This window comes from Danio rerio, chromosome 12, assembly GCF_049306965.1.
Source record: "Danio rerio strain Tuebingen ecotype United States chromosome 12, GRCz12tu, whole genome shotgun sequence".
In the NCBI taxonomy this organism is placed as follows: domain Eukaryota; kingdom Metazoa; phylum Chordata; class Actinopteri; order Cypriniformes; family Danionidae; genus Danio; species Danio rerio.
In genome coordinates, this window is record NC_133187.1 from 40,807,185 (window position 1) to 40,825,968 (window position 18,784).

General features: G+C 32.6%; 1 protein-coding gene across 1 annotated transcript in view; it reads left to right on the plus strand.

Moving 5' to 3' along the window:
- The window catches only part of abca5 (ATP-binding cassette, sub-family A (ABC1), member 5), a 53,127-nt gene extending 34,825 nt beyond the window's left edge, over positions 1 to 18,302 (plus strand). The window contains exons 22-39 of the mRNA NM_001099246.3: positions 942 to 1,079; positions 1,165 to 1,278; positions 2,340 to 2,510; positions 2,635 to 2,748; positions 4,042 to 4,179; positions 4,295 to 4,363; positions 4,470 to 4,561; positions 5,478 to 5,601; positions 6,632 to 6,749; positions 6,930 to 7,021; positions 7,106 to 7,281; positions 7,883 to 7,958; positions 8,044 to 8,138; positions 8,254 to 8,373; positions 8,487 to 8,639; positions 8,762 to 8,841; positions 8,935 to 8,990; positions 12,159 to 18,302. Of these exons, the coding sequence (NP_001092716.2) occupies positions 942 to 1,079; positions 1,165 to 1,278; positions 2,340 to 2,510; positions 2,635 to 2,748; positions 4,042 to 4,179; positions 4,295 to 4,363; positions 4,470 to 4,561; positions 5,478 to 5,601; positions 6,632 to 6,749; positions 6,930 to 7,021; positions 7,106 to 7,281; positions 7,883 to 7,958; positions 8,044 to 8,138; positions 8,254 to 8,373; positions 8,487 to 8,639; positions 8,762 to 8,841; positions 8,935 to 8,990; positions 12,159 to 12,299 (2,067 nt within the window). The 3' untranslated portion in view covers positions 12,300 to 18,302. The remainder of the gene's footprint in view (positions 1 to 941; positions 1,080 to 1,164; positions 1,279 to 2,339; positions 2,511 to 2,634; positions 2,749 to 4,041; positions 4,180 to 4,294; positions 4,364 to 4,469; positions 4,562 to 5,477; positions 5,602 to 6,631; positions 6,750 to 6,929; positions 7,022 to 7,105; positions 7,282 to 7,882; positions 7,959 to 8,043; positions 8,139 to 8,253; positions 8,374 to 8,486; positions 8,640 to 8,761; positions 8,842 to 8,934; positions 8,991 to 12,158) is intronic.
- The last annotated feature ends 482 nt before the right edge of the window (positions 18,303 to 18,784 follow it).

Genomic DNA, 18,784 nt, shown 5'->3' on the forward strand with positions numbered 1-18,784 from the left:
GTTTTCAAACACGCTGGTGTGGTTAGAGCAAATATCATAAGATGCCATCATTAAATACTCAAGCATATGTGTTGGTGTTGTATTTTTTTTCTCCTAATCGTCTTGATGTGGCCCATTACAGTTCAGTAAAGGCATCAAACATGCGTCTTTTTGTGTTGTATTCTCTTTATTTACATTTTGCATTACTACTCTTTTTTTTACTTTATTTCTCTTTTTTTACAATCATAGAAAGTACAGAATAATCAAGCATATGTGTTGTTGTTGTTGTTGTTGTTGTTGTTTTCTCCTAATCATTGTGATGTTGCCCATTATAGTTCCGAAAAGGGATCAGACATTCATCACGTGTTGTTTTCTTTTTATTTATGTGTGTGATGGGGGAAATACTGTAATTTGTATACAGTATTAAACTCTTCATAAGTTCTCATCTGGCAAATAAAAGTGGTAAAAAGGGATTTAAGTCAAATACATAGCATCATTTTGGATCTTTAGTAGGTTAGGTGTTTTTTTGTTAAGGGCCGGGTATTGAATCTTTTGCATTTAAACTACATTTGTAAGGTTGAACTGGAGAAACCAGTTCTTAATGTTATTTTCTTTTGTTGTTTTTTTTTTGTAGCAAATAAAACTAAGAGAGCTAAACTACAAGTGTAAACACTCTTAAAATAACTGCTAATAATTGGATTGTTTATTTGTTTATTTATTTATTTTATTTTATTATATTATTTATTTTATTTTAATATATATGAGAGTAGTAAGATTTATTTACAGATAAGTAACATATCTTAATTAATTTTTTTATTTATCTCATTTATTTTGTTCATATTTATTTCATATTTATTTATTTATTTACTAATATTTTTTATTATATATTTTTTCTTTGGCATTTTAAAATGTTTGTTGTCCCATCTCTAATCCTTTCTTTGTTCTCTTTGTGTGACTTACAGGATTTTACCTACATTTTAGCGTTTAACAGCACCACTGTGCACTCTTTGCCCATGGCTGTGAATGTGCTCAGTAATGCTCTCCTGAGAGGTTATAATGGCACTGGACACATTAGAACATGGTCCAAACCCTTTGATTATGTAAGTGCAGTGCTCTAAAACATCAAAGTCAACACATTAATTTTGCGGTTTTCTGTTTCTAGAAACATTTTGTTTGTGTTTTTAGCAAATTCCAGATAAAACATCTTATGCACTGGTTTACATTGAAGCTGTGATTCTTGGGATGCTGGCTGCTGGGATGCCAGCTTACTTCGCAATGGACCACACAAGAGACAGAGAAGTATGTCGTTTGGGTTGTAATTTATTTCAATTGACCATTTAAATTTAACTAATAAAACACATTCTTAGTTATGCATATACAGATCTACAGTACTTTTTACTATAAACTCTAAAGAGTTAGAGTTAATAATCTTTCTTTGTATTATAAATTAATTCTATTATTTATATGAAATATAAATTGGACAAAATTAAAATTAAGCAAAACAACTTTTTTTACACTTTCATTTTTTTCTATAAATTATATGAATTGTCCTATATATATAAAAAAAAACAATCCTCAAAAATATTAGGCTATGCAGCACTACTACTAATATTAATAATTAGTATTATTTTGTCAAAAATTTTAATAATTAGAAGAAATCTTTAAAGCCTTAGATCAGTGTAGTGGAACTTTTTCTAAAATATTGTGTGATCCTAAAGACTAAAGTTTTCTATAAGATATTTGTTTGATCTATATTTTCAGTTGGTGGCCAAATAAGTTGTGTGGTAACATAGCTAAGCAATACTTGAATGCTTAAATCCAAAATTAAACAAAAATTCCTTTAGGGGTGATTATTAACTCAGTGCTCTTTGGGATAAGGGATTTATAAAGAAAAAACAAGGAAATCATGAGTCCAAGGCACTCAGAGTAAGCAAAAAAATTAAAGAACATTGGCTATTATTTTAAAAACAGTACTATTGCACAGTGTTTCAGCAAAACTTGCCAGGGTGACAATCTTCAGGTACATCTGAAGTTCATTTGAAAATTCAATGGTCACATGACTTAAATATGGAAACCATACAGATAATAATGCATCCAACACAATAAAGTCAACTTAGTCATTATTAATTCAGTAATAGAAGAGAGGAGAGAAAAAAATGATGAGAATAATAATAATTATAATAATAATAATTAGACTTATGATTTCGTTGTTTATCTTTATGTATACTTGAATGCCTTTAGAAATGTACATTTTATATAATACATAACTACTTTAAAAGATGTTTCTTATTTTATATGCATGTTTTTAAATTGATTTATTTTTTAACTTGTTGAACCCCTCTTTCTTCTCTTAATTTTAGCTGAAGTGTCGCTCAACGTTGAGGATCTCTGGTCTTGTTCCTTCTGCGTACTGGTGCGGTCAGGCAGCTATCGATGTCCCGTTCTATTATCTGATCTTAACCTGCATGACCAGCACCCTCTTTGCCTTCCATTCTACAAACCTGCTAACCTCTCATAACATCTTGTCTGTGGTAAGAAAATCTCACAGACATGTCACAGTACAACCAAGACATTTATATTGTACAAGTTATTTTTCACTTCAAGAAGATAGCATAGCATAGAAGGTTACAGTCTGACTCGTTTCTTCTTTTTCAGGCTCTTTGTCTGATTGGCTTTTCTCCAGCCATGGTTCTCTTCACATACTGCGTGTCCTTCATGTTTGTCAGAGTCCAGAGCAATAGAGACTTCTTCTCTGTTGTCTCAATGATGGTGAGTCTTCACACAGCTTTCCTATGACCTTCAGATAATATTAATATAGAACAATTGTGTTCAGTCTTTCTCAAGTCATGGAAAAGTCATTGGGTCAAAGATGAGATGTTACATTTTGGTGTGCACATCAAATTAAATGTACAAGTTTTTTTTATATTGATTGCAAAAAGTAATGTTCTTACTTTTTTTTCTGTGAGAATGTCCAAGCTAAAAAAAATTTGGCTTGTTTTCAGAAATAATAAGTCAAAATTAGGTGTGTTTTCCGTAAAATGTGCAAAACTATGTGCCAATCAGGAAAACAAAATATTCTTATATCAAAGCGAAAAGAAGATTATTTTCCTTACCTCAAGGAAAACTCAATTAAATTTGATGTATTATTTCTGAAAACAATGTTTTTTGTTTGTCTATGAATCTTTTTCTTGATTTAAACATTTTTTTAATATTTGGACTAGAACCTAGACAAAAACTCATTTTTTTGCAGTTCACATTAAAGTGTGTACTTTAGTGTTTCAAATGACATTTTGTAAACATTTTTGTAGAAACATGGCTGAAAATTGTTATATATTTTGGAATCTACTTGCTATAATATGTAAGTGAATAGGTGATCGAGGTAAATTTGATTTATATCATAAATGATTAAAAAGCACATGCTGTCAAATGGGTGAAACCTAGTGGTTTATCCTAATTTGAAGATTAAAAATAACAATTTAGTATATTGTGGCTGTATATTATGGATGACCATTAAATTATGTTTTTTTTATTTAGTCACTATTATTCTAAATAAACCTCACAGAATTTTTGTGATTATACAGTTAAAGTCAGAATTATCAGCCCCCTGAATTAATACCCCCCTGTATATTTTTCCCCCAATTTATGTTTAACTGAGAGATTTTTTCAGCACATTTCTAAACATAATAGTTTTAATAACTCATGTTTAATAACTGATTTATTTATCTTTGCCATGATGACAGTAAATAATACTGTCTAAAAACTAGATATTTTTCAAGACACTTTTATACTGCTTAAAGTGACATGGAAAGGCTTAACTAGGTTAATCAGGGTAATTAGGCAAGTCATTGTATAACAATGGTTTGTTCTGTAGACTTTAGACCTTAAAATGGTGTCTAATAATTCTGACTTCATCTATCTATCTATTTATCTATCTATAAATATATTTACTTTATTATTTATAATATTTCATTATGTGAGAAATGAGATGTTTTTTTTTTCTTCTAAATCAAACTTCAATTGTATTAAAATTGTTTTTTGTTTTGTTTTGTTTTCTATCTATAGGTGTGTGTGGTTTCTGCATCCATAGTCCAGCTGGCTCTTGTGAACGAAAGTGCATCTATGGCTCGTCTCCTCCACAATGCACTGTGTTTCTTCAGTCCACTCTACCCTCTAATGGGCTGCCTTAACTGCATTACTGTGGTAAAACTGTATACTTTTCACATGACTTCATCCATTCATAAAATCCAATCAGTAAGCAAAAGTAAAATTGGCTTGTTTGATACATATTATCTCTCTTTTTTTTATATTATTCAAGGCTACCTTTGTTCAGTCTCCTCATGATGATGATTTTCTTTGGAAGAACCTCTTCATTTCTGTTGTGGCTGTAAGTTAAATAGTAATTAGTAATCTTTTTTCTTTTTTTTTTTTCGTCTCAGGTTTAGTGTAATTGTATCTTCCACTATTTGATTTTTTTATGGGTTTTTTCCTAGCCATACATCCAGTGTATACTTCTGCTCGTCTCACTGAGATGGCTGGAGATCAGATATGGAGGGAAGACCATGAAAAATGACCAGCTCTGCAGGTCTGACTTTAAAAGTGTAATGTCTGATTATAGTCTCATTAAAACCTCATACTGATTGAAAAAATTTGAATGAACTGACAGTCCAGTTGAGTCGCATCAATAACTACAATTTTTACTAAAATTGATTATATACAGTAAATGGTGTATTTATAGGATTTGATGCATGTCAGAAATATTTATTGACCTTAAAGTAGGCTTAAATAATTGCTTATTCTTTTTACTGATTTATTGCACAGTCGTAAATGTAAAAAATAATTAATATCAAAGCAGCAATAAGAATAATTTGATTTTTTAAAATATTGTTTTTAACAAAAAAAAATCCTCAAAAGCTGCTATTACAGTTTCCAAAAGTATAAGCAACATTTTATAATAAAGTAGTATTTGTAGTCACTGCTGCTGAAAATGTTTTTACAGAAATAAAATAACATTGTAAAATAATAAGGCAGAAAACAGATTTCATATTTAATGTACTTAATTTAAACATTAAAAATGCAAAATTTCTGCTTGATACAAGGTTATAAGCTCTCCATATGGTCATCACTTATTAAAGTTGCATTATTTACTCTTTCAGCAAACTCAAAAATGACGTTTGCTCTTTGTTCAAACTACTTATTTAATATGAGCTGAAACACACATTTTTAGGCTTTTTTACAAACTTAAATTTTTTTATGTTCACTTCACTTAAATATTTGAAACTTAACAAGTTAAATTAATTCCTTAGATTTGTCTCAACATACAGTAGATCAGTTGTGTGGAACCCAGCATTTTTTAGAGTGTAACTTATATTAGTAACATTTTAAGTATGTTTCAATGAGTGGTAGTTGCTAAGCTCCCTTTACAATTGACCTTATGAACGGGTTGTCGAGATCATTCCCAAGTAAACCTGAAGTAAAGCTTTTGATCTATCCTTTTTCAGAATTTCTTCCCAAGCAAAGAGCAAAGCTCAGCGGAACCCAGAGGAGAACATGAGTGAGGATGAAGACGTTCAGATGGAGAAAGCTCGAGTGAAAGAGGCCATGACCTGTCAGTGCTGTGAGGAGGTAAACTCACACTATATAACATTGCAAATCACTGTCTTATTCTGCAGTGCGGAAGTGCGCTTTTTTCTGCGATTGTTTTAGATCATTTATTTATCTATGGGTGAAATGACTAGTAATAATAAACGTCAGAAACGGAACAAGTTATTTGCTCTACAAAAAATCTGCATATAAAAATACATAAATGCAACTTTGCACCATCAAGCAGCAAAGCATTTTTTTTTCTTGTATCACAGGAATTTTTTTGTTTCATTTCAGGCATGTAAAACATCTCTAACACCCCTGAAATTACAATAAAAATGTTAAGATTAATATAAAAATTTAAAATGAATGAAACTGGAAGTCTCGAGCCAATAGGGAAGCAATGGCTGCACCCACTTGTAGGTTACAGAATGATGTCAATATAACATGATAAATATGGACTATATACAGTTGAAGTCAGAATTATTAGCCCCCCGACTTATTAGCGCCCCTGTTTATTTTTTTTCCCCAATTTCTGTTTAATGAAGGAAAGATTGTTTCAGCACATTTCTAAGCATAATAGTTTTAATAACTCATTTCTAATAACTGATTTATTCTATCATTGCCATGATGACAGTAAATAATATTTTAGTTGATATTTTTCAAGACACTTCTGTACAGCTTAAAGTGACATTTAAAGGCTTAACTAGGTTAATAAAGTGAATTAGGCAGGTTAGGGTAATTAGGCAAGTTATTGTATAACAATGGTTTGTTCTGTAGACTATCGAAAAAAAAAATGACTTAAAGGGGCTAATAATTTTGTCTCAAAATTGTTTAATTAAAAAATTAAAAGTTGTTTTTATTCTAGCCGAAATAAAACATATTAGACTTTCTCCCGAAGAAATAATATTATCAGACCTACTGTGAAAATGTCCTTGCTCTGTTAAACATCATTTGGGAAATATAAAAAAAAGAGAAAAAAAAAATCAAAAGGCCAATAATTCTGACTTCTACTGTGTGTATATATATATTTATTTATTTATTTATTTATTTATTTATTTATTTTTGATAGAAACCAGTTGTGGTGGTGAGTAACCTCAGAAAACAGTACAAAGGCAAGAGGGAGGGCTTCTCGCTTAATAAGAAAAGGAAAGTGGCCACAAAGAACATCTCCTTCTGTGTTCGCAAAGGTAGAATTTCTTGTTCCTACTTATATGTAATGTGATTTGGGATGCAAACGACCAATAAACGATCATTTAATTATTGCTAATCCTTTAAATCAATATACATTATTAATAGTAAATTGTGCATGGATGTTATCACACCACACGGCAACCTCAAAACATTATGCAATTCTGACCCGTTTTCAGGTGAGGTTTTAGGTCTGCTGGGTCCAAACGGAGCAGGGAAAAGCACAATCATGCACATGTTGTCTGGAGACACTGAAGCCACCGCTGGACAGGTTGGTACTTACATTTTTGCAATTTTTTTGAAAATATAAAGCAAGTTCAGTGGGCTCCGACTATAGTTTAATGCTTCTTTTTAGATTCTGATGGGAGATTACGGCACAGACTTTCAGCCTGCGGAAAACCCCTTGGAGCATGTCGGGTATTGTCCTCAAGTGAACCCTCTGTGGCCCAGAATCACTCTGCAGGAGCACCTGGAGATCTATTCTGCCATCAAGGGGTTACGTCAGCGTGATATCCCCAACATCATCAAGCGGTACCAAAGCTCTCCATTTTGAAAATGAATAATAATATATTTTTTTAATGTTTGCACTGTAAAGTCTCCTATAATCAAGGCATTTATTTGAATGAAAATATAGATGTATAGAAACAGATATATTATTTAATTAAGTAATTTAAGTGTTGATTTTATTCAATTTAATGTTGAATTCAAGATACTATTGCTTTCTTTGATGAATAGAATTTTAAAATAACACTATTGGTTTGCAGTTTTATAACATTAAAGATGTCTCTTTCAATCTCACGTTTAATTAATTTGGTGCCATTTTTAAATCTATCCTCTACTTCCTCTATGTAATATTCTGCTAATTAATCCTAAATAGCAGCAACCTAACACATCCTGCAAATATCAAGGGGTAAATGCTGAATAATTGCATCGTCATGGTAACCAAACTATAATTTGGTCATTAACAATGTGCTTTCATAGCTAATTAAGAATGATTTATGGCCAGTAATGTTTTTCTAACCTTTGGCCAATCTGTTTGGTTTTGCTAATTATTTTGATTATGTATCGCCCACATTAAACATTATATAATATGACCAACACTGTAATGTTTGATGTTTTTGTGTGTTAACAGTGTTGTGAGTGCTCTTGAGCTTAAGGATCATCTTTACAAACAGTCAAAAAACTTGTCTGCAGGGCTAAAGAGGAAGGTGAGTCCTACATTTAAATAAATATAAAATATAAAAAAGCTGACTTTGTCTAACGTTTTTTTAAATATATATTTTTCCATACCAGTTGTGCTTTGCACTAAGCATGCTGGGAAATCCTCAGATAGTTTTGTTGGATGAACCATCTACAGGGATGGATCCTAAATCAAAACAACGCATGTGGTAAATTTCCCTTCACATGCTCTTTATACAAAATAAATCATAACTTAATATATGGTCAGAAATGTACATTTAAACTGCAAGACTGCTAAAATTTACTGTTTTTTTTTCCTAATAGGAGAGCAATCCGTGCTGCTTTTAAGAACAAACAGCGAGGGGCACTGTTGACCACCCATTACATGGAAGAGGCAGAGGCTGTGTGTGACCGTGTGGCGATCATGGTATCTGGTCAGCTGAGGTAAACACTGACTACAACTAAAGATCTCAATTTTTAAAAAATGTTATGCAAATGAATTTGAAGCAAGTCCATAATTTGGAATAGAAAGCCCTTTTTTGTTGCCCCCCCTGCAGGTGTATTGGCTCAATCCAGCACCTGAAGGGGAAGTTTGGCCGAGGATACAGCCTAGAGATTAACCTCAGGGAGGAGCTCACAGGTCTCCAGCAGGTAGCGCTGTTGCACAAAGAGATACTGAAGATATTTCCCCATGCTGTTCGTCAGGACAGGTGAGATGGGTTTAATTAAATGAGAAAAGGTTTAATCAAATGCACCAAAACAGAAATGTCTTTTTAAAAATGAGAATGTAAAATATTCAGTCGTTTTTTTTCCGATATGTTTTGGGTTGTAGTTTTGCCACTATGATGGTGTATAAAATCCCAATGGAAGATGTGAAGTCTTTAGCCAAGTCTTTTGCCCAGTTAGAAAGTGGTAAGAGATGGACACCATAACAATGAGAAGAATTTGAGAAGAATTGAAAGTACTATTTTAATCTTTAACCATTGTTTTTTTTTTCCTCCACAGCTAAACAGAACTTCAACTTTGAAGAGTACAACTTTTCCCAGTCAACTCTTGAACAAGTATGTCAAAATGTTCTTATTTAAAAAGTATTATTTTTGTCAACATTTTAAAATAGGCAAGGCAAACTTTATTTATAGAGCACAATTTTATACAACCGTAGTTGATCCAAAGTGCTTTACAATGAAATAAAATATTTAAGAAAATAAAATAAAACTTGTATTAAAAATATAAGGAAATCAAATAAATATGTATATATGTAATACTAAAATACAGATAAGAAATTACATGTATGAGTCACTCAAAAGCAAGGGAGTAAAAATAAGTCTTTAAATTAGATTTAAAAGTATCCAAGGATGGAGAAATCCTCATGTTCAATGGGAGACTGTTGCAGAGCCTTGGGGCCACAACACAAAAAGCTCGATCACCACAGAGGGATCGACAAAAGAAACTGATCATGGGACCTTAATGCTCTACTAGCTGTACATAGCCTAGTAAGCTCGCTGACCTAAACCAGGGCGGAATTGTGCGAAGCTTTAAATGTGAAAAGGATTTTAAAATCAATTTTATAGGATGCCAGTGCAATGAGGCGAGGACAGGGGAGATATGATCTCTATTTTAGTTCCTGGTATTAATGTGGCGGCTGCATTCCGGACCAACTGTAACCAATAGAGTGTTGACTGGGGTAGACCAATGTACAATGAGTTGCAGTAGTCAAACTGAGAGAAAATTAAAGCATGGGTTACAGTACCTGTAACCTGTACAGTTTGCCCTTACAGGTTACAGGAACAGTTTCCCCTGTACTTACATGTTACAGACCAAATAATGGTCCATTAGTTGATGTATTAACTAACATGAACAAACTATTAGTAATACATCTGTTACGGTATTTATTCATGTCCGTTAATGTTGTTTCATCTAATGTTCAATCATGTTAACTCATGGTAAAGCCAGACTGAATCTGCGGATGTTTTTTTCTATTTCTGCTGAGAATTTTGCTAAAAATTTGTGGATTTCTGCGGAATTATTTTGGGAGTATCATAACTAAAACCTTATTATGTGAAATAAAAAATTATATCTTTTTAACTTTTATTTAATGTTTAAAATGCAAATACATTTAGATTCACTTTATTTGGTAAACAAAGCAAGTTTCTTATATAATATATCTTCTAAAAGACAGAAAATATTACTGTACAAACTGCATTGTTCTTAAATCAGATGAATATACTCAAATTAGCCAAAAATATTACTGTAATTAATTTAAAAACTAGATAAATATTTACACACATTTACTTGAGTAAATAAACAGAATTAATGATGGGCTAAAAATCTGCAGAATTCTGCCCGCACAGATTCCTTGTGGGCCTACTCATGGTGCATTATTTAATGTTAACTAATCTATTTTTGTGTTTTAAAATTGCAATAATGTTGAACTATGATTAATAAATGTTTTACAGGATTATTTATGCTTAATGTCAGTAAACACATTAACCAATGGAACATCATTCTAAAGTTTTACCTTTCTTTTTTATTTATTTATTTTAAAAATACTGATTAAAAAATGTGTAAATGTTGTTCAATGACAAATGGGTTTTCGGACATCAAAACAAGTGTAATGCAGATGAATCATTTTACTGTAAATTAGAATGTGCATCATTTAAATTATTATTTTTTCAAAACAAAGAAAAGGAAACCACATGTTTACTATTATTTGTGACCCTGGATGGCAAAATCTGATTGATTTGTTAAGTTGATATATTTTTGATAATTTACCTTGTAAAATTGCATTTTTTGGATTCAATCGTAGATTTTTCTTTAATTCCAAAAATGATTTGAGTATTAAGAGAAATGCATGTTCCATTTGACATGTCCTAATGTACTAATCTAATATTGAGTTTAATAAATTAAATGTGTGTGGCTGAGCACTTTCAATTTTAAGGCTGATTTTTTCAACATATTTGAGAAAATCATAAATTTCAGATTTTCAATCGTTTTATTTCTACCAAATATTGTCCTATTCTAACAAACCATACATTAATTGAAAGCTTATTTTTACTGTTGTACTGTAATATTTATTTATATCTCACTTGGACAAGTGTTAAGACTTAGCAAGTCTGCTAAAACACTTAAACAAATGAGTTTGGTTTGTCCAGTGTAATTATGATCCCCATGTCAAATGAACAATAAGAAAAAATATTCCAATTTCAAAAACATTAAGACTTATGACTGGATTTGCGGTCCAGGGTCACATTTTATTTATTTATTTATTTATATATTTATTATTATTATTTTTTTTTTCGTAATTCAGTTTTTTATTTCCAAAAGTGAGAATATACAATTTTTACAATCAGATAACAAAATACTTTTAACAGACATTACCCCATATATATTCCCCATCCCCCCACCCCATTATACGCACATCAGGAAACACAGAATAACTATAGTTTAGACCAAGCTGTTAGATAATTTACATTAAGTTGTCATTACTATTATTATTTTATTTACTCCTTTTTATTTAATATTGTTGCTGTTATTATTGTCATTTATCATTATATTATTGTCATTTATCATTATATAGTTTTTTTATATATATAAATGTTTTGTTGTTCTGTCACAAAAGTTTAAAAGTGGAAAGCCTTTCACTTTGTCTGTCATATCAGTCATTTATGTTCTTTTCACTCAAAAAAAAAAATTGTCATCAAATATGCAGACAAAAATAAACTTCTAGATTTCAACTTTATACAAGCTAAAAGTGTTATAGCTTTTGTGTTATACTTAAATGCGGTCTCCTTTAGGTCGCTTTATAAATGAATAGAAAAAAAAATGGATGTCTTTGGAAAGATGACTGTAATTTAAAATTCAATGTAATAACGTTTTTGTTTTGTTTTTATTATTATTTTTATATACGCACACACATTGGTCAATTTGAATGTATTTTATTTTATGATTTATTTTAAATGTCTTTTCTGTTTAGCAAATGTTGCGGTGGGAAAGTTAATATTCTGTATTGTTTGCTGGGTTTTATAATATAATTCAAATCAATAAAAACAACCTTGGGAAAAAAAAAACATATAAAGTGTAAAAAAAAAAAAAAAAAGAATTAAATAAATAAATAAATAAAATAGTTGACAAGATCAGTTTACTGAAAATAATTAGGATTATTGCTTTATTTATCTCTGTCTACATAACCTGAACAAGAGAATTTAATTAACCATACACCCGTTCTGCAGGTTTTCATGGAGTTTGCCAAGGAGCAGGAGAACGAGGAAGAAGAGGTCGGATCACTAAGCACGACTTTTCAATGGCAGAGACTGAGACAGGACGGCCCTGTATCTATTAATCACGCTGACAGCATAGTACACCAGCTATGAACCAATCCTGTTCCCTGAAGCGTTCTGCCCTTGCCTCTTTCTCCTTTTCCTTCGTTCTGCATGTGCCGTCTTTTGCCTTAAGAGCCTTAAACCCATGGGACTCACAGGACAATCGACTCCAGAGACTCCAATGGCCACTAACGCACACTAATAACGTGTGTATGTGTGTGTGTGTTTATGTGGCTCTGGCACTGGCACTTGCTCAGAAGGAATCAGACACACGACTTGAGTGTCATCCGTTAAACACAGAGCTAGACTCGTCGTCATCTGTTTTTACAACGACAAAAAAAAAAAGATTTTATTTTTTAAACTCTCACTTCTACTTGTATCTATCAAGCTCACTGTTTTCTTGTGTCCATATAACACACGTCTATCACTGGGAAATGAATTTGCATGAAGCGGGTTCCACGTTATCAAAACAGTACCAAAGTTTTCACTCACATCGACACCAAACTGCTTTTATTTCGATTTTTTTTTTGGTGTCTGTAGCATGGGATATAAACAAACTCGCATCTGTCTGTCTGTCTGTCTGTGTATGCGTGTGTGTAGATATTGTTAATATCGATGGGTGTAATATACGTTTTCAGATAGGAGAATCTGATTTACTGTGTGCAGCATTAACACTGAGATTAACCAGCATGTAGGGGCTGCTCTCCGCTTCTCGTACTCTTCTGTTTCAGGACGGAGCGGCCCTGCCAGGTGCATGAAGCCTCTTCTGTCTCTGCTGCACTGGGAGATCCACACGACTCCTTTCTCAAACACCAGCACGCGTTTCAGGCTTTCACACACAGAGCTCTCCAAAGAAAAACAGGGCTAAAGCACTCACAGTGAGTAAGCCGATGGGTTGAAATCAAGACAATGAAGAACTATTTCTCTTTCATCCCGTTTTCTTTCTGTCTAGTCTGGTGGCCTTCCTTTAGGAGCAGTTTTAAAAATCAGTAGCTTAAGAATGTAGTTTTCACCGTTTCCAACCATGTAGCATTCTAGATTTGGTCACATACTGCTGAGTGAGTGTGTTTTTGTTTTCTTTAATGAAGGTAAGAGTACTGTAGGAACCGTGAGCCTTGAATGTACAGTGGTGTTTAATGATGTTGCTTAGGTTTTTCGGGTGTACGTCTTCTCTTTTGGGAAGGCTTCTAAATGAGATGTTTGCATCCTGCTCCTTTTAAAGTCGTTGGTTCTTGTTTGAGAGGGTGCTTTTTTATGTATATTATGGAATATATATGTTTTTGGTTTGTTTTTAATGTGAATTTGATTAAATGATCACATCTTATTTTTTATGTTAGTCAAATTGTGGAATTGGTGTCTGTGTTGCACACTGGAGAGTATATTTCAGGAATTAATCCTTTACAAATATATATTTAAAATAACTTCACAGTATTTTCTTTTCATATTTGATGGGTGACGTTTTAATATGAGTTTCTATTGACCTTATTCTTTAGTGCAGAAGTGCGCCCGTTTTCGCAACTGTTTTAGAACTTCCGATTTAATCGCCTATGGAAGAAACGACTAGGAATAATAAACGGCAGAAGCAGTCAAACTGCTTGCTTTACTAACAAGTGCAGTCATGACTATACAGACAAAGCAGAATAATATTATGATGTTTGCAACATTAAGCAGCATAATGAGCCGTTTTTAACATCTAAAAATCGATGGAATTTCATCAGACCGGATGTCTTGAGCCAAAAAGATTTCAATGGTTGTTTCCGCTCGTAAGTGAAGAGTAAGGTCAATACTGGAAATTCCCAAAATATGGCCAGCGGCCAAAGTTGACCCTTTGATTTCACCCACCATATCATTTGAGAAGAAAGGAAGAATGATGGGGATCGTTTAGAGCAACGGTGCCCAAACATTTTCTTATAAAGGGCCAAAAACCAAACTTGATTTGGGGATGTTGGTCGAATATATACCAAAACGAATATATCACACCTTATTATAATAAATTTGCCATGGGTAATTTCCTAATTTATTCGCTAATATTGTTTTAAATGACTAGAAAACATGCTTTAAATCATATTAACTAATGCAGTATCATTTTGCGACTTATTACAGTAAAAACATAAACAATCTTATTTATAATACAACGGCGCTCAGTGCTGAAAACACTAGTCGATGTGCTTTTGATTTGCTCGCAGATGTCTTGTACATTACTAAAGTGGCAGTTTTTACATTGTAAAAGTCTTATTCATTTACAACATTTCATTGAAACGTTTCATTTCAGTTGGCTTTTTTTGTAGCTCAGCTATAAAACAAAGAAAGAAAGGGTTATGTTAGAATCAACATGATGATCTCTTTCAAAGGAATTCACCCCAGCCACCTCCCTGTCATTCTCCCTCTCTTTTCAGATGGGATGGTGGGCCAAATCAAAGTTTACCATGGGCCAACTTTGACCCACGGACCCTAGTTTGAGCATCAATGGTTTATAGCATTGGTGTCAAACTCAGTTCCTGGAGGGCCGCAGCTCTGCAGAGTTTTAGCTTTAACCCTCATTGAACACACTTAATCAAACTAATTGAGTCCTTCAGGCTTGTTTGAAACCTCCAGGTTAAGTGCGTTGAAGCAGGGTTGGAACTAAACTGTGCAGGGCTGTGGCCCTTCAGAAAATGAGAAATGTAATGTAACCTTTTGTTTGTTTGTTTTATTGTAAAAAGCTAACTGAAATTAAATCTGATTCATTTACAATATGTAATTGAAACGTTTAGTTTGAATGTCACCTCATGGATAGAGGGCAATGCAGAGACTTTTGGTGAGCAAATCAAGACAAAGGCAGATTCTCTACTGTTATTTTTTTATTGCAATATATATTGCAAGGTATCATTTTAAAAGTTGCATTAGTTCATACAATTATTTTTTTTTATCTGTTTTAAAATCTTAATAGGAAATTACACATGGCAGCTTCAATGTAATATAGTTTGATATATTTACCTTTGGCCCACGTCTCGTAATAATATTTGGTTGTTGGTTCTATATGCAAAAAGGTTTGAGCACCCCTTTTCTATACATTATTACCCTAAAATTTTATTTTATTTGATTTACTAATTATTTTTAAAGGTAAGTGGTTGCAAACTATTTGTATAAGCTGAATTTAAACAAACATTGAGTTGAACATTGCTCAATTTAATATGTTTAGTTAAATTCAGCCCAAATAAATAGTTTGCAACCACTTACCTTTAAAAAATGAGTAAATCCACTGAAACATTTTGTTTTTCAGTGTACCTAAAGGAATAGTTCACTCAAAAAAAATAATAAAATCTCATTATTAACTACCACTCAAAGTATATACTGTACTTTTCGGATAAATATTATAATATCCTGGCTTGTTAAAGCTTTGTAACAGCGGTTTATGCATCATTAAAGTAATCCATACATCTCCAGTGGGTTGATGAATATTTTCTCAATGCAATTGGATTTTCAAGGAAATATAATCATATTTCAATTATAAATGTTTACATTTATATTGATTAACTGATGTTAACTACTATAAGGTCATTCAGCATTATCAACTTAAATTATTTACCAATTTAAATTAGTTTGCGAGTGAGTTGAGGTATTCATGTTGTTATTCATGTATTCCATTCTTAACAGGACATGGGGGATTTCAGAACTGTCCAAACGTACGTTTACACTTGATGCATCTTTCCGTTGAATTTCTGATGGTCTAAAAAGCTTTTTCTTTTGAGCTCTGGACAACGATGATGAATGATGAACTCTGCCTCAAGTGCTGGTTCTCTTGTTGGTAGAACTTTTGCAAATGAAGCTTGCTAGATATATCAAGGTTTCTCCTGAGCAGTTATATACACTTGAAGTCAAATTATTTGCCCTCCTTTTTTAAATAATATTTCCCAAATGATGTTTAACAGAGCAATATATTTTTTACAGCTTTTCCGATAATGTTTTTTCTTCTGGAAAAAGTTTTATTTTCTTTATTTTAGCTAGATTAAAAATAATTTACATTTTTAAGCTTTCAATTAAAAAAAATCATCATTTTAGGGTCAATATTATTAGCCCCCTTAAGCATTTTTTAAATTGTCTACAGAACAAGCCACTGTAATACAATGACTTGCCTAATTACCCTAGTTAAGCCTTTAAATTGCAATTTAAGCTAAAAATATCTTGTAAAATATTGGGTATCATGGCAAAGATAAAAAAAAAAAAATCTGTAATTAGAAACTGGTTATTAAAACTATTATCTTTCAAAATGTATAAAAAAATCTGTTAAGCAGAAGTTGGGCAAACATATACAGGGAGGCTAAATCTGACTTCAACTGTATCGCTGATTGTGTGTTTTTTTTTTTTTTTTTTTTTTTTTTTTTTTTTTTTTTTAGTTTTACCTTAGCTAAATGTGCAACCCAGGCTCATTCTGAAAACGCACCCCTATATACATTTCTGGAGAGCATCAAATATGTCCCAGGAGCTACGTTTTTTTTTTCTTTTTCTTTTGCAATTTTTGTTTTCACAAATCCACCAGAGCCCGATGTGTATGCTTTTTCAGATCTCAAATTACGCACCTGCTATTCTCGTGTAAATCCAGAAGAGGCCGCTGTGTAAGCTTTTTCAGATCTCAAATTTCGCACCTGCTCTTCTCATGTAAATCCACCAGAGGTCGCTGTTGACTGACTGACCAACCGCTTCCCTAAACCCAACTGATAGTTTTTCAAAGCACAGATCCACCCCTATCCCTAAACCCATCCAACATTGTTTTTAAAAGCAATCCAGAAAAAGAAAAGCCCTCGCCTCTTTTTTTTACCACACTTTTCTTATTCTTACCCTGTTATTTACTTGTTTATTTATTTATAATTTTTTTGGCTTTTGTTTTTGTCTTACCTTCTTTCTGGAATCGTTCTTCACCAGACTCGAACCCCATCGTCGCGGTCAACTCCTCTCTCATCTCAAATGAGATAATCCCTACGTACTACGTACTTGTCAAGCTTCTGGACAAACATCCACGCGTAGCTAAGCAGTCAGCTGCTAGCATAAAAAGGAACGGCATAATACCGCCTCATATCGTTTATTTTAAAGACGCAAACATACAGTACTTCTGGCTACATAATTCGCGATGTCCAGAAATGTACATAGGGCTACGTTTTCAGAATGAGCCTATGTTGCAACTGTGAAAAGGTGTACATACAGTAGTGTGTAAAGCTGTCCTCAAAAATTGTAATCAATGACATGTCGTGGATGATTTAATTTATTTTTCCTCTGCTTTATCCTCATTACAAAGTTTGATTTACAACTAATCGAACTGTTGCTGTTTTGTGTATGTTGTATATTTTTTACAGACACGTAATTCAACCTCTGTAGCATCTAATGTACTGCAAAGGTTTGAAATGAACAAAAATATGTCCTTCTAATTGATCTGGGTCTAATAATGGCTAACGTATGGAGCAGACACAGTGGGTTGTTGAGAGGAGATAATTGTAATTTTTGCACATATATATAAATATATAAATCTATAGCCTTTCATGTCAGTAATGTATAACATTTTTCTGTAATGTTTTAATACTGACCAGTTTAGTCTTTTTCTGGACTGGGTTGGAATGGGATGATTATACTGAACACTATCTAACATCTATTTAACCAAGACCTTTATTTCCTCCAAAGTGCAATATATGAATACTCGTGCGTGTGAGTAATAAATGCATTACTATGTAGACGTGTCATTGCGAAGCGCAATATAAATGTTGTCTCTCTTGTGAACTAAGATGTGTCTTGCAGTACAATGTAGCCACAAATATATATATATACTCTTTTAGAATGCTTTGCACTCTCTTCCTCTCTAGTGCCCATTCCCTGCCCTTTGTATGCAAAAATTCCATTGGAAAAGAAATCGTATTCAGGATGTTGTTTATTTTTGGACTAGTGGATGTGAATAAGTTGCATATGTTTTTTTTTTTTATGTTTACTGCACTGGTATTTGATTTCTGTTTTTACTCACTGAGATGTTAAACACTCCAACTGTTAATTTTTCACCTTTTGGGGGTTCAAATAAATACGGTAAAACTTTGCGGTGTTGCTGGATTTATTTTATTTTTAACTTTAATGGGGGGAAAGAAATCTTTTTAATAGTTAAAAGTTATATCCGCTAGCCATACAGTCACTGAAAGGCATAATAAAAAATAAAATTATTATTATTATGATGATTATTATTACTACTTAATTACTCTCAAAAATAATATTTAGCCTACTTATTTAAAGTTAGCTAAATTTACACAATTCCTGCATTTTTTTTTTTTTTTTTTTGGCATCATGGTGGCACAGTGGGTAGAACGATTGCCTCACAGCCAGAAGGTAGCTGGTTTAAGCCTTGGCTGGGTCAGTTGGCATTTCTGTGTGGAGTTTGGATGCTCTCCCAGCGTTCGCGTGGGTTTCTTCCGGGTGCTCCGGTTTCCCCCACAGTCCAAAGACATGTGCTATAGTTGAATTGAATAGGCTAAATCTGCCCTGTGAATGTGAGATTGTATGGGTGTTTCCCAGTGTTATGGCCC